The 16489-nt window shown below is 31.8% G+C and overlaps 2 protein-coding genes across 5 annotated transcripts; one reads left to right on the top strand and one right to left on the bottom strand.

The window, feature by feature from the left end:
* Nucleotides 1–2531: 2531 nt before the first annotated feature.
* On the bottom strand, nucleotides 2532–12198 carry LOC131844109 (ras-related protein Rab-14). Its single transcript, XM_059192895.1, has 5 exons — nucleotides 11983–12198; nucleotides 9615–9724; nucleotides 8098–8278; nucleotides 3386–3568; nucleotides 2532–2712 (listed from the first exon to the last, which is right to left on the bottom strand). Exons 2-5 carry the CDS (start codon nucleotides 9718–9720, stop codon nucleotides 2541–2543), a joined length of 642 nt encoding a protein of 213 aa, XP_059048878.1. The 5' UTR covers nucleotides 9721–9724; nucleotides 11983–12198; the 3' UTR covers nucleotides 2532–2540.
* LOC131844114 (bublin coiled-coil protein) lies at nucleotides 11568–14579 on the top strand. Of its 4 annotated transcripts, none has more exons than XM_059192901.1 (3): nucleotides 11568–11660; nucleotides 12908–13051; nucleotides 14218–14579. In XM_059192901.1, the coding sequence occupies exons 2-3, from the start codon at nucleotides 12946–12948 to the stop codon at nucleotides 14379–14381; spliced, it is 270 nt and encodes an 89-aa protein (XP_059048884.1). In that variant the 5' UTR covers nucleotides 11568–11660; nucleotides 12908–12945; the 3' UTR covers nucleotides 14382–14579. The 4 variants fall into 4 exon arrangements, with proteins under 4 accessions (XP_059048884.1, XP_059048883.1, XP_059048885.1 ...); XM_059192900.1 differs by lacking the exon at nucleotides 11568–11660 and adding an exon at nucleotides 12382–12478; XM_059192902.1 differs by lacking the exon at nucleotides 11568–11660 and adding an exon at nucleotides 12398–12481.
* The last annotated feature ends 1910 nt before the right edge of the window (nucleotides 14580–16489 follow it).

Raw genomic sequence — 16489 nt, 5'->3', positions numbered from 1 at the left:
ATAAAAATAATATTAATATTCTGTACAAACGTTTATTTACCATGTAAACACTGTACCTCTTATTAATAAAAAGTAATAATAAATACTGATTTCGTCCATTGTCAATCAAGTATTGAACATATTTATTTTTTACTACTTAATAATAAGAGGTGTTAGACAAACATAGGCTACGATATAATTTATATTACTTAATAGTCTAATTTTATGAATGTGACATTTACAATCAATACTTTAGTTAGGTATGATTCATTCTGTTAATACAACCAACCATAATAATCAGATCAAGAATAAAAGCCAAATATAGCTTCCTTGGCTACGTTTTTCATGTATGTACCTAAAGAGACTGTAAATGAAAAGTCATGACAAGTGTAATGTGACTATATAAAACTAATCATAATAATAATAATAAACATTTTATAAGTGCATTTTTACATTAAAAGAGTTTATGTATATTAAAATAAAATTTATATCTTGTTAAAATTGTATTTTACTGTTATTTTAATTGTCATTCAACTATCACCTCAACATTATAGTGTGTCTACAATGTACGGGCGGTAAGAGGATAAGTCACGTACGCGGGATGTGAACTTGTTTGCCGGCTAAAAGGGCACGATTTTTTACATTTTATATAAAACAATTGAGGATGCAATGCAGTGAAATTACGACATACGAAGATAAGCCATCCTAGCCTTATTTTTGTATTTTATAACTTCACTCGCATATGTTAACCTTTAAATCAAAACAGTTTACAGTAAGCTCTTTGGCGGCTAGATAGACGAGACAGTGGTCGAAATCCGCGCAGAAGACTTTATACAAAGTCTATATCGGTACTCACAAAACAGCAGGAAAGTTGGTCAATTATATTCACAATACACCCAAACTCTTACAGAAATAGAAATAATAACTGCAATCTTATTACTTCAAAAATACTAATTACAGTATATGTCCATGGACCATCTAATAATAAATAGTGAATGTTTCATGTATATTTAGCCCTATATCTCATTATATGCTGTTTTATTACGTCGTTTTTTATATTGATGCAAAATCCTACAAAAAAAAATCTATACTAATGCATTTAGACAGTACCAATAGGTATATTGTACAACGACAGTGATGCGTGTCTAGATGCTTCTAATATGAGTATATATTCTATAATCAATATGGGGCACCACATTATTTATAGATTATATACTGCTGAACATACATTTGCTGTAGAATATATATTCTACAGCAAATGTACCTATATACTTATACTACTACAATTTACTACTTCTTTTTCTTATTTAATTTGCTGGTTTACACACTGTTTTTCATTACTAATTAAAATGCAACACCAATAAAAAGAATTTGTAATAGAAAAGTATTTGCATTATCATGGAAGATAATTTAGATTACAATATACGCGTAACAGAATGGCAAAACATTCTTCAGTTTGGGTGAATCACGAGCAGATTTTAGATATGGATATAGGCAATCAACTATAATCCGCCAAGTTTACGCAGGTTTCTGCTTAGTGAGATCATGGACTGGATCTATAAAACCTGAACGTTTGATGTGGGGTCACCCATATTGAAGAATATTTTACTATTTTCTTACGCATATATGTATTTGTGTAAGACTATGGGGAGAAGGTTAAAAAGATTGATGGGGGACGGTATGAGATTATAATGATCGCATGAGTATGCGCCGCCCTTTCATATAAAATACCTCTGTAACTTTGCTGGAACAGTAATATGTATGTATGTATAAAATAAATTAAACTAAAACATATTACTGTTCCAATAGTTTCAAAATAATAATGTTAATTGTAATAACGTAATTTTAATCTATGCTGTTGTATGCGTACAATTTTTATCAATTTATATAATAAAGTTTTCTTTTATTACCTTGCTCGTCAAAATCATTTATTGCGATATATGTCGTGAATAGTATTAATGTCGAAATTAAGCATAATTACGCCCTATTAAGATGTGTTACACGGTGCGGTTACAGAGTAAGGATTTATAAAACATGACCTCTTGTTGTAGACTAGATTAGAGGGACAACGCACATACCCTAGGAAAATTCCAACTAAAATAATATACCAAGTCATTGTAGTGACAGTAGGCTAAAAACTACTTCCTTTTGTAGGTGATGTAAGTGTTGATTTGAAAACATTCAAGAGTTGAAAATAGAATTTCAAAATGAATACCTGTGCGCTCATTCAATCATTACAATTTATAGATTTTGATTACCTACCAAACGTAGTGATTGATTAAAGTAAATACATTAAAATTACAAATTACCAACAACAAGTTCAACAATACTATATAAATATATAGAGAAAATAGCGTCTAGATCGCATCACTCCCATGTACATTATTATTTATATATAATTATTATACATTATTTTTACCTTATCCCATTGAACCTTGATAACCGTGGAATGTACACTATTTATAAATACAAACTTCAAAAGAAATTAGTTACATTTTAAATTTTCTATAGTGTTACTAAGAGAACTTTAAGTGTGAGTGCGGAGTGGGCGCCAGCGGCGGTTAGCAGGCGCAGTTGTCCCGCGCAGGAGCCTGCGCGGCGAGCGGACGCCCCGGAGATGCCGGCTTGTGCTGTACTCCAGACTCCGCCGCATTTAAGTCCAGGCGCCCATCTTGAATACTTTGATAGATTTTCTTCGCAGTTTCCAGAAATGCTTCTTCCACATTTTGACCCCTTAAATAGACAAATTTTTAGATAATTACTAACAGTATTTTAATATACATAAATATTATCTTTTTTCTATTTTTTTGTTTATAAAATACCATGACTTCACATGTCATGGTATTATCACAGGGTCTAGATTGAAGATAGGTTAATCGTTAACATTTGCATCTTCAAATTATCTGATGGTTAAAATCCCCGCAGCATAAAATTACTGGAGCTATTTTCATAATGACAATTATATTTTTTACTAGCTGTTCCCGCGCCTTCGTCCATGTGGAATTTAACTTTATTTTTCTAAAATAAAAGTAGCCTAAGTTACTCCTTATAACATTCGATTTCGGCGGGACTATTTTTGGTAGGTAGCTGACCTGCCATTTTTGCCATTTTAGTCCCGTCGAAATCGGTCCAGCCATTCCAGAGATTAGCCGCAACAAACAGACAGACAGACAAAAATAATAAAAAATGTTATTTTGGCGTATGTACCGTATTTATATTAAAATGCATGTATTAAAAACCGTTATTTAAATATTACAAACAGACACTCCAATTTAATTATATGTATAGATTACAAAACAATATCATTTCTGTGTAAGTATTCCAGTTAACTTGTGACCATGGCTAGTACCACACATCAACAATTATTTAAATAAAAATAATTAATATACTAATATTTGATACTAACGTCTTGGCACTAGCTTCAACAAACATTAAGCCATTTTCATCAGCAAATTGTTTCGCTTCCTCATATGTGACATCTCTTTGACCATCTAAATCAGATTTATTACCGATTAAGAATATCACAGTGCTTGGGTTGGTCAAATTACGAGTATCAGTGAGCCAACTGCTTAAATGGTTATAAGTGGATCTGGAAAATTAGATAAAAAATTACATAAGTAGTGAGTGAGGTACCTAGTGGTTTCCAACCAGATCATGACTTACACTCAAGAGATCGTGAAGTTATATCTGTCGACACAAAAAAAAATCTCTAGTTACTTTTAGGAGGGGGGCTTAATAGCTAACAATAAACCACGTCACGTCAACAAGACCTTCCATTTTAGTAAAATTTTAGTTTTAGCTAGACTAACAAATAATCACTGATTTTAAAATATTATATTAATTACACTTTTATCAACCTGTAACGCTCACTACCCCAAACTGTCTGTCCGCATAGCCTATGCGGTGGTATTAGATACTCTAGTCCTGTTATGACCTGGACGTAACCCTCGACCAAAAACTGACATGGAAAACACACATAGACACAAAAGGCAAAAATATCTATGGGAATAAGCCCACGGGTAACAGAGCCCAGATGGGGAATCAACCCAAAACAATTTTGGCGTTGATTCCCCATCTGGGCCCCACTATTGCCCTATGGCTTTATACAGCAGTGGTAAGACCGCTTACCACCTACGCCTGCGCAATCTGGTGGTAGAAAGACTCCAATCCACAGCTTGGCAGCTGATAAATAGCCTACAGATAATTCCTTGTCTGATTATTACAGGAGCCATGAGCACCACACCGGGAGCAGCTCTAGACGCATTATCGGAGTTGACACCCCTACCTTTATTTATACAGGAAAAGGCAAAAGCCAATATGCTCTGAATCATTTCCCAAAGGAGGATCTCTTGGCATTCCCTGGCTATAAAAACAATACATGACTCAATAACGAGTGATCCTGTTCTGGGAATTCCAGAAGACAACATGGCACCAGAATGTAACTTTGCACAATATTACATAATTGAAACATCTGGAAGAGACGAATGACAAAATAACCATACACCGACTTACTGACCGAGCAGGACCTAGTTTGGTTCACAGATGGATCCAAAATAGGAGATGAAGTAGGATGTGGAACATGTGGTGTAAAACTCAAAATTTGAAACTATAAACATGACTATATCAATCAGAACATATACATTTATTCAGTCAATCAAACTGTAATTCTAGCATGTCACTTGTACGAAATCCGATCTAATATTAGAAACTGTATCCTGCTACTAAATGAAGTAGGTAAGTACAATTAAGTAAGCAAAAACAATATTATACTGAGATGGGTCCCTGAGCACTCAAACATTGAAGGCAATGAAAATACTGCCCCACTGGGTCCCGAACTATTTTGTGCCGTGCCTCATTGCCTAAAATTGGGACATCTTGATATAATAACCAAACGAGAAACATGGACTCACTGGCAGGAAATGTCAGGATTGGTACAATTAAAAAACCCTAATATCTGGCTCTCGAACAAATACTCCAATAGACTATTGCTATTGAGGCAAAACATATGCATGATGACTATAGCCCTCACAGGACACCCCCATTTAAACAAACATATGGCAAACCTAGGCCTATGCAACAAAAATCTGCAGATTTTGCCAAACTGAAAAAAAAAAACGCCACATAGATATGATATGATATGATATGATATGATATGATATATGATATAATATCTTCTACATTAATAATTTCGTCAAGGGGTACGGTAGACTCAAACGAAACCTTATGTGAATGACAAAACAAAAAATATTCATTTCGAGTCGACAATATTATTTCTATTTATTTCGTTAAATTCTAATGACACTGACAAACAAACTCTTTTCATGTCACTAGCTAACAACCAATCAACGCCAGGTATTTGCATTTTTTAAATAAGATTGTGGCATTGTTGGAAATTAATGTTATTTACCCATTTTTATAAGTTATACGGAAATAAGGTGTGGGTGTTTATTTAAAAAGCAATAACACAAAATTAATAAAGTATAGGTAGGTATTAATAAATATATGGTTGTTGTATCAAAATAGATTTTGTTATTTTTCACTAAAATAAAGACTAACTGCCTTTTTTATAAAATAAATTACGTTTTCATAGTGTCATATATTATTTAACTGATTGTAAGAAAAAAAAATGTTGGTTTGTAGATTGATACTGTAAAAATTATTATTTGTACGGAAACGACAAAAATATATTTTTATTCTGTATAACACTACGACAGTAGTGGAAACATTAGTATATGTACGTAAATTATAAAATTCTGTTATGGAAACGTCATATTAAACTTTAAAACTAATTTGTTAGAATAAGTTTCCGATAAAATAAATCGTGGTAACATTTTTTTTTTAGTTCTGTTTATCCTTAATCGGAAAGGCAAAGGGAACTGCACCCATACAGCCGAGGTGGTAACATTATTTGAAAATCTGACATTTAAACCTGTCAATTTAGTCTTCCGGATTAAAAAACAAACTATAACCAAGTATGGCACTTACAAATTAATTACTAAGCTAGGTACTTGGTGTCCCTGTAGCCCCGAGCCCCGCATGTTTATGGGGGCTCGACCCCTGAGTGGGAGCATAGCACATGGCTAACGCGGGGGAGAGGGAAGGTTGGAAGGAAGTGGAAATGGGTAGAAAAAGAGGAAGAAGGGGAAAAGGACGGTGGTGGACCACGTCGTCGTACTGAAAGAGCGACAAAACTAGGAACTCTGCAAATCCCGGAGAGTCGCGCGGACTAAATAAAGAAAAAAAAGAATAAAAATGACGATCAAGAATGGGAAAGATGTTTAGATGAAGCAATTGGTTTTAAATATCTGGCAAAGTAGAGAGTGCTTATAACAAAGAGGTTAACAGAGAATAAACCTTAAAAGCTATATTTTTTGTTAATTTATTTAGAATGTTGATTTAAAATAAAAATTATTTGTATAAATACTTTTGCACTTATTATTTACTATAGTATTTATTAAACACAATAAACGAAGCTTTACGAATCTATGCCTTGCTTACCTTTAATATTCTTTGAGAACCGATGACTACCGAAATATCTACCCAAGCGAAGCCGGGTTTTCATCTAGTTATATTATATTCACATAAGTATATTTATATGAATAAAAATAAATGAATACCATACCAGCCATTATATTTCTCACCCTGATAATTACTACACATAAATAAACCCGGCGACCGTAAGGTTAGAAATGTAACACAGAGCGCTAGGTGGGTGTGGTACACGCAGATAGTAATTGTGTGGTTTTTATATACTATTATTACTAATACCTGCTTTCTTGAATACTAAACGAATATTTACTTCTATATTGAACTAACTTAAGGGTGAAATAAAAAAAAAATTATTATTATTCTTATTTCTTTATGAAATACAAAATTAACAATTCGTACATACATTTATTAGTTAAGGCAAATTATTATCACTTTCTGTCAAAAATATGAAAATAAACACCACATATAGTATTTTTTCTTTTAATAGATTATATATGAAAACAAAATAATGGTCATAAAAATAATAAAAAAATATTCATTCATCTTGAGATTTTGTGCATTTTTTATAGACGTAAATGGCATGTTCCATACATAGATAAGGGCTGCACTGCTAATAAAACGTATTTAAGCTTTTTTTTATAGTATTTCACATTTCTATATAGATCTAGCTACTTTTGTAGTGGTTCTAGTGAGGCTTCTCCAGCATGTTTTTGGATTTTTTATGAAGTTCTGTGGGCAACTTTTGATTTTCTTTCATATTTCGTAAATGTTCTCAAATCAATTATATTCCCAGGACTATAATGAAATCTCGACATTTCACTGATGAATTGACATTGGTTGTAATGATTATCATGCTATTTATTCCTGACATATTCAAAATTGAATAAAAAATTACCCCTGGTCATCTTTATATATTGCGTCATAATTGGTACACAATTGGACCTGACCTGTTAACCATTTCGTACCGATTTTCCCCAACAAACAGCTACCATTACCTTCGCTATCATTCTCTTCTAATTCTACATGCTGTTCTTCGTCATCTAACTCCTGCTTTATCTAACTTTCGAAGTTTCTTTCACTAACTATCACTATGTATATCTTGCTCACTACCAGAATCGTCAGAAAAACTGACTTCAGCTCCTTCAAAAAGGCGTAATATTTTAGTTGTCCTCGTACGACATTCTAGATTTTATCATAATAAATTAAAACAATGCACTAAGTAAAAGAAAGAAAATAAAATGTGTTTGTTAAAATTCGTTACAAGTAGCGTAAGGTGGGTATCACACACCCACTGACAGCTTCAACCTCGTCCAGACCGTTCTTTGAGCGGTGGTCGACTTAAACAGTGATAGTCGACGATTCGATAACTCTTCCCGAGCAGCTACTTAGGCGCACGAAGCATAATAAAAATTCGCTATTACAATATTCATCGATTTTTCTAGGTCTGGGTGTACCACACCCAACCTTACGCTCGCCGTGTTAAATTAGATTGAACTAGAATATTTTTTTAATTTCAGTTTATTCATTACTTTGTTATCTAATATATTATGACGCTAACTATATGAGTATTTCATTACTAGATTACTATTAAAACTATAATTTCATTAATTCAGAAAATTGTGAACATACCTTCTCGTTATATCATACACCATAAGTGCACCAGCTGCTCCGCGATAGTAAGATCGTGTCACAGCTCGGAATCTTTCTTGCCCAGCAGTATCCCAAATTTGTAATTTAATTTTTTGACCTGCTACTTCTATTATCCGCGTCCCAAATTCAACTCCAATAGTATGAGGACAATCAGCCATAACTGAAATTAATTATATATTAGGAATACATATTTTTCTCTCAGTATTTCTGTTTGAACAAATTGAGAGCACATATGAATAAGTTATTGAGAATATAATACATTCCACAACAATAAACATGAAAAAATAAATCTCTATCTATTGATAGAGATTTATGTTTTCATGTTTATTGTTGTGTGTTATCTCTGTTGTTACAGAGATAACACTACTATTTTTATTATAGTATAGGGGGGGGAAGGGCCCAGCAATAGGTGGACTGCCAAATAATGTATTGTATTTGTAATACACCAAGTATCAATTAATATCTATTAGGTTGTTCGGAAAGTAGTTTCATTTTTTCCTAACTTAGGACACAACACGTGAGATCGGATTGAGGTTAAATTTATCAAATTTAATAATTTATGACCACTTGAAAGGCCTGGGATGTTATTCACTGGTTCGCATCAACCAATGCCTTTATCAGCTTCAACCGGCCTTCCCGATGGTGGTGCATCTTCGACATCAAAATTGTCTGATCGAAATTTAGCGAACCAGTTCTCGCACTGGCATACTGTTAACACACCTTCTCCACACACATCGGTCAATTTCTTTCTGGCTTGAACAGCATTTTTGCCCTTTCTGTAGTAAAAGAGTAATATATGTCGAAAATGCTGCTTATTCCTCTCAATATTTAAAATTTCAATTAATTCTATGCTTCTACGCTTCTAATTAATTGAAATTTTTCACACACAAGCCTTGCTACATGAGCTCTCACAGTATATAAAAATTATAGGGCTTAAGTGTGAAGTTGAGTGCAAAAAATACAATTCAATCCTAAGTTAGGAAAAAACTAAATTACTTTCCAAACAACCTAATAGATATACATATATCTTAGGGCTTAAGTGAGAAGTTGAGTGCAAAAAATACAATTCAATCCTAAGTTAGGAAAAAACTAAATTACTTTCCAAACAACCTAATAGATATACATATATGTATAAAGGCATAACTATATAATATTAATTAAAATAATATTTTTAAACTACATAAAATGCGACTTAGTTAACCTGTTTTGCAAGTACTTACAACTGATATGGTTTGACTACTTTCCTATATAGACTGTGTGTGTGTGTTTGTGCGAATTAGCATGAACTGATGTGATTTAAATATTTGTAAATCTTATTATATACACAAAATATCTATAGATTATTTATATTATTATTTATTAGATTATCTATATATTATGACAGTTGGCCAAATTTTAATAGTTAAAATTTTGTAGTGTCAATACTAAAACATAATTTATAAAAAAAAAATCATTCTAATATGAATTAGGTAAAATTTTATCAATTCAATACTTACATTTTTTGTCTGTGAACTGATGTAAAAGACATGATTTTCCTACTCCCATGTCACCAATGATAATATATTTGAAAATATATGAATAGTTGTATGGTCCAGATGTCATTTTGCTAAAATAAAATTGTATTCATTATTGACCAATTTCTATAAATCTTACTAATATTATAAACATGGAAGTTTATGAGTGAGCATGGATGGCTGGATGTCTCTTTGAAACAAAAGCTACTGAAAGGATTTGAATGAAAATTTATAGTCGTATTTTTAATTAGACGAAGCTAACTGACAGTAGCTAATGTCACGTTATGAAATAATGTTGCCATATTTAAAGTAATAGTGATGCGTTCAGTTCTCGGTCAGATGAATGAACAATGAGTGTGAATAGTTAATCATTTCAAACTACAAAATAATATTATTTCTATTTTACAATAAAGTTGTATGAAAGTGCTCTGATATAAGTTACTAGTGTTATGTAACTACAATCAGTTATTTGACGGCTTATTACAAAGCGCGCTGTGGCACTAGTAGCCACTAGTGCCAACACTGATCAACGTCGCGAGCGTCGGTCGTAATTCGGCTTCTAACCTCTGGTCTGAGAGCACGAATGCTTTTTTTTGCGCTCACACTGTTTTGTTATTGTTTTTGATAAATTTTTCCTTCTGTTGTGTTTGTTGTAATAGTTGTAATAGTGTATATTGTATATTTGCTATATTGTTTCGTACCAATGTATCCTCCTCATGGATGGATGGAAATGGATCCTCAACCATGCATGTCAAGCCAAAGCTTGTCTCCAAGAAAGAAGAGACCACGGATTGCTTTAAGCGTTACCGAAAAATTTATGATACAAAACGTCTACAAACACGTATTTGAGGAGAACGTTGCATCACTATTACCTATTGAGGCTCCCGAAAAAAAATAATGTATTTCAAAAACAGCTAACTTTTTGGGAATTGGTGTGACCTCAGTCTACAATGTATTAAAAGAATACAAAGAAAATGAACAATTTCAGTCTCTGGAGAAACGTGGACCAAAACACTGTTTCAAAGATAAATTATTGTCAATTTTTCAGACAAATTTATAATTAATGTCACCAAAAGCAACAATGATTTTTTTATCTGATGATGAATAAAAACAAATTTTGTAATAAGCCAAGTTTTTTATTTTTATTACCTAACTATAATATGTTAGATATTTTATACATCTATAGTTTTAACTACATGATGTATTGTAAATAGGACAGTCTTAAAAGTTTCCTCGCAATTTTTTTCTTCATGTTTCAAATACTCTGTATTCAGTATAGGTAGATACTAGAGGAACATAGTTGTCGAAAACTTGTTGGTATGTATAAAGCACAGCTAAAATTCGAACCCCGTACCCGATATCCGCAGGTGATGTTATCTGTGGTAACACTAACTGATATCGGCAGTTCGTAACACTAACTATTCACTAGACTAGACAATTGAGGCAATTCCATTAATTCAGGATTTTTTTCAATTATTCACTTTGTCACAACACTATTTTTATTTTATCAAATACTGACAACACAGTAAACGTCAGTTGACTTCGTCTAATTAAAAATACGACTATAGTCTATAAATTTCATGTGGGTGCAACAGCATGCACAGCTACTGTCATTATATTAAATCTTAATTGTGATAGTTGTTCAATCGGTTAAAATATTTAGGGGTACACCCTATATATTTTAATACATTTATTATCCAAAAACTACAATTTCAATTCAATACCTATTTAAAAACTTATCTATTTATAAAAACTAAACATTCTACTAAACCATTTTAAGTATTGCAACATTCAGTCACTTTTAGACAAAAGAGTTCAATAGTAAGTAAAACGTAAAACATAAGTATTTTAATGTGTGTTATTTAAGGGCTTTCTATTTCACTTATTTTCACTTTCTATTTCTATTTCACTTATAATTTGTTTTTTCTATTTCACTTTTTCTAAACTACATCAATTCATCAGTTATTCTGTAATGTATACAAATAAATAATGGAAGAAAACAAACCCAATGTCAAACATTACAAGGAGGTATGTAAAGAATATTAAAATGAATTCATTACAAAGATAGTTGGAATAAATAACCATTTTAAACAAATTTTTAAGGCAATAAAATTTCTTGTGTAGTTACTTAAGTCTAGGTTTTCATCAAAAATGACATATTAGATCCACCATACATTGACATCGAGATCGACAATAGACATTGATTCCATGAGTCATCTTTGTATAAAATATAGAAATAACTAATGCACAATTTTTTAAGTAATGATTATATGAATGCCTTATATATTTTAAAATAGGAATAAAAGTCACTCCATTTAATCCGCATGTTGGTACAAAATAGTCAACTTACCAATTTAAATATGCCACACAACAGAAAAATATAATAACTACGTAATAAATATACGATTGTACATTAATGACTATATCAATAATTAAGTTAGCTTGTGATTTGGGAAAATATAGTAGAATTAATTTGTTTACGGTATACTGAATACAAAATTGGGGCTAGATAGATATATAAAACAATTTTTCTTTTTTTTAGTATAACTTTTTTTTTAATCTGACTAAAAGACCACAGATGTAGGTAATTTAACCGAATAAACATTCTATATCTAAGCGTCATTATTAAATGTCAGTCTACTGTCAGATCAAAAAAAATACAAGTGTGATTGAAATCTCGTAATTATACGAGGATGATAGAATGACAGCTCAGAACTAGAGGAGGATTCTCAGACGGTTGGCATCCCTATTTACAGCTGCCCTGTGAATTAGTTCGTTCACCTCCTTGTCCAGAACTTGCGCTGGGAGATTAATATTCTCTGAAGTGTTGTTTTGTTTCTAAATAGGTGGTACTAAGACCAACTTACTTTTACTTTACATAGAATATATTGTATGTATTTATTTTATTAAAAGAACAAAAGAGCAAAAGATCTGAAAACTTCATCTAGCTTTTCGGAGTAGCTCATTCGTGAACTATACAGGACAGTATTAGATATTTGCAATGTCTTGTTCTCTTGAGTAATATATTCAAAGAATATACTACTCAATTATCTTTGGTCTTGTTTCTAAACGATCTAAATTTTGTTTTTCATGATTATTAAAGTTGCAGAATAATTATATAATCAATCAATTTTGAATTTGTTTTCTGTATATACATTTATTTCATTTTAGCAGTTTCACAAACTGCTGCTGCTTGTGCTTGAAGGTATTAATTACTTATATTCAACTACATCTATAGAGACATAAATTATTGGTACATATAATTATACTTCTAGGTTTTCAAGTACCTTTCAAAACTGTAAGTAAGAATATAATGGCTGGTCATGATGATAATATCACAAAAGAAGAAAACACTGAAAGTATTATGGAAATAGAACCAACGGCCCAAGGACCAAATACAGATGAAAATTTAAATGAAGGTAAATTGACATGAGATTTGTTCCTGTATTAAATTTTTATACATAAGTAAACATCACCCTTCTCTTATATTACCGCTAAAAGTGCCAGATTTTTCTTACCTTAAATGCTCTCCACCTTATCTATTTTATAGGATTCTTTGTGTAATACACAAACTAAGAAAGTTATTTCTAAAGATAAATTGTTTTTACCAAATACATTAGTATTTGGTAAAAACAATTTATTGTAACAAATACTCATTTATAATGACAAATAGTCAGTTGTACATGTTGCATTCATAGATCTAGTTCTTAATTATTAACTGAATTACTTGCCTGGTACACGGAAATTTCATCAGTCAACTATTAATAATTTTTATAATAATGAAATAATAACCCAGAACACAGTGTCATCAAATCCCAAGCTAAGCTGTGCTTGTATTGCGGGTACTAGACAACTGATATAAATATTAGAGAAACAAGCTGGTTTTTGTAAAGATTGATAAATTTATTTACTAAGTAACAAAAAACGAACTTCTTTTTCTTGTATACTGAGATTTACAAACCTCACTAATAAGTATAGTTTTTGTTAATACATACATAACATGTAGGAATTATCTAGACCAATACAAACAACCATAGACATGAATACAAATGTTTGTACAGTACAAAACGGTAAAGTGAGGAATCAAACCCACTACTATTGGAAGTAAGGCAATTTCGAAACCACTAGATTACTGAGCCCATTAATAAAGTTATAATCCTTCATACTGGGTTTACCAAATCATCAAATATATATATATATATATATACATACATATTATTTGTTTATTTATATATTTAGTAATTAATACTGATATAGGTGCATTTAATTATAATTTGTTGCATTATATTACATCGGTTTTTTTTAGTTAATTCTAAAACATAGACCTTTTTCAATAAACTCCATACTTTTATATTGATTGTTTCCCTTCTCCATGCTTGGTCTGGGCTACCTTGCAATCAACTTCCTATTTCTTTTTCTGTCATCCATTTTTCATATATTTTTTTCAGGAATTAATATTATGATATAGGTAGTTATGTATGCTTTTTTATTCCACATATGTTAAAAAACTGTGTTCATCAGATTTAAACATGTTTATTCATCACATTAATGTGTACTTTTAACCTATAAATTATTGTTTTTACAGAGTATTATATGCTGGACTCTAAACTAGATGAATTAAATTTGGCATTGGACTTCTTGGAACAAAAAACTGATGATATTAATGAGAAATTAAAAGAACTTTTACAATCTAATATTGAAATCAGAAATGAATTAAGAAATGAAAATAATTCAAATGAATCACAGTAAATAACTATTATCAGAACACAACACATAAAAAACATTATCAAACATGCCAGACTAAAGATGTTCTGGAAATGACATATAAACTATTATTTATTTAAAATAAAATAGACATACCAGTATTAGTATTATATACAATTATTAACTGTTACTAATAGCTAAATAAAATAAAACGACATCAATAAATAATATTGAAGATTGAAGTTCCCTTGTGTTATGCAACATGTCTTATGTATTCCTGGTGCAAAAGGAAGTACTCCTTTTTAATAGAACTTAAGGGTTTTAATAGCATGTAGCTCCACTTTTTTTAATAGTAATTTGTATTATATTGTCTTTCTAAATTTCATTTCAAAATTATTCAACAAATATTGCAACCAAAATGAACTAATGCCATTGTAGCATAATGGTTATCACCTCACCACTGTAGCATTGGGTATCATGGTCAGGTGTCCCTACTTTTTTTAGTGTCTAGGTGGAATGAATATACTACATTAGTAAGTTTCGTTTTATATTGCGTGCTGGGGTATTAGTAACTTGTGCACTCAAAGGGGACTGGTTTTTTACACTGAAGAAAAAATCTATGTTATTTAGATATATAAACTTTGTAAAATGTGCCGACAATTATATTGTTATGAACGCTCCACATTCTTCGATTTGTTCATTTCTTTGTTTTCTACCTTTCATTTTCGTGTGTAGATGCTAGATACATCAAATATCCTTAATATATATTTATTTCCTTTTTCCTTATCTATCTGCAATCAGCTAATTAACTTTTATCAGATATTATCTGTCGCTTTGAGGTACCACATCCAGTAATGTGGACCACATTACTGGATGTGGTATTTTATATACATTTGGTGTGTTAAATCGTAGCCAAACGTAACCTTTTCAGGCTGCATACGTAATCCGTGGAGTCCAAAAGAGTTATTGCTACAGGAACGTTTTATTTCTTCGTGTACCTTTATCATTTCTGTATAGTCAGGTATCTCCTTGTTTTTTATCTACAAAGGTGCATTGGTTATGGTCTTCAGCACTTTATTTTGGTAATCCCCATAGCTTTATACCATATGTCCGTATACAGGCCTTAAGATGGATTTCAATATAAGAAAGAGCCTTATTTTCCAGGCTTAGAGCTGATTGTCTGCCTATTAGCCAGTGTATGTCTCTAAGTTTATATTTGCATGTTCTCTTTTAGCCTTAATATGATCATGCCAAGTAAGTCGTCTATCGAGATTCCTAATAAATATTGTAAATGCCCAAGTGAGTCTGTCGAGTTTTCACGCCAAAACTACCTACTGAACCGATTTAAATTAAATTTGATACATAGATAGTCTTGACCCTGAGGAAGGAACACATTATAATGCGAAAAAGGGTTGAATTGAGTGATGGGACTGAATCAATGCTGAATTACGGTAGACGTACGGACGTCAACAGTCGTGGTGACCTGTTCAAAGTTTTTACGGTTTTAAATAGTAATAGTGGATATTTTACTGAAAAGTATATAAGTTATCAAAGTACGACTTCTGATTAATAGCAGTGTGTGTTATAAATAAATATTGTACAGAATCTGAAGAAAAATTTGTGTTTGAAATGTGTGATTGACAGTGTTAAGAAGTCTTCGAGGTGTTTTGTTTTTGATTATACCCGCATCAGCTGATTTGTTGCATCAACTGGTAGTCTCAATTTGTAGTGGTAATCTGTTGCATATTTACTAAACAGAGCCATCTAGTGTGAAATAGCCCAATTAAATTATTATTTATCGAACTGTGTAATAGCAATAGTTATGGCTAATAAGTGTGCTGCTTGTGGTCGATTCTTGACAGCAACAGATGGCGCTAAATGTAATAAATGCGGATGCTTTTTTCATCGAGCGTGTATTGGAGTAGGAGAAACTGGCAAAATTTCTGCTGCATGGCTATGTCCTGGGTGTAAGACAAAAAAACCAAAAGGGGACAACTCAGACACGCCGGTGAAATCCCTTCATAGCGAAGTATTGAAAGATGAGATAGTACGGGAGTCTGTGAAGGCCGCCTCTCCCAGCAAAGAATCTATTGATCTTATGGAGGAGATGCGAGCCTTCCGTGCAGAAGTGAAGTGTGAATTCGCGGCTGTCA

This window comes from Achroia grisella, unplaced genomic scaffold, assembly GCF_030625045.1.
Source record: "Achroia grisella isolate CSIRO2021 unplaced genomic scaffold, CSIRO_AGI_Agris_v1 utg3972, whole genome shotgun sequence".
Taxonomy (NCBI): Eukaryota; Metazoa; Arthropoda; class Insecta; order Lepidoptera; family Pyralidae; genus Achroia; species Achroia grisella.
The sequence above is the reverse complement of the archived record's forward strand: the minus strand, read 5'-3'. Positions and strand labels throughout refer to the sequence as shown.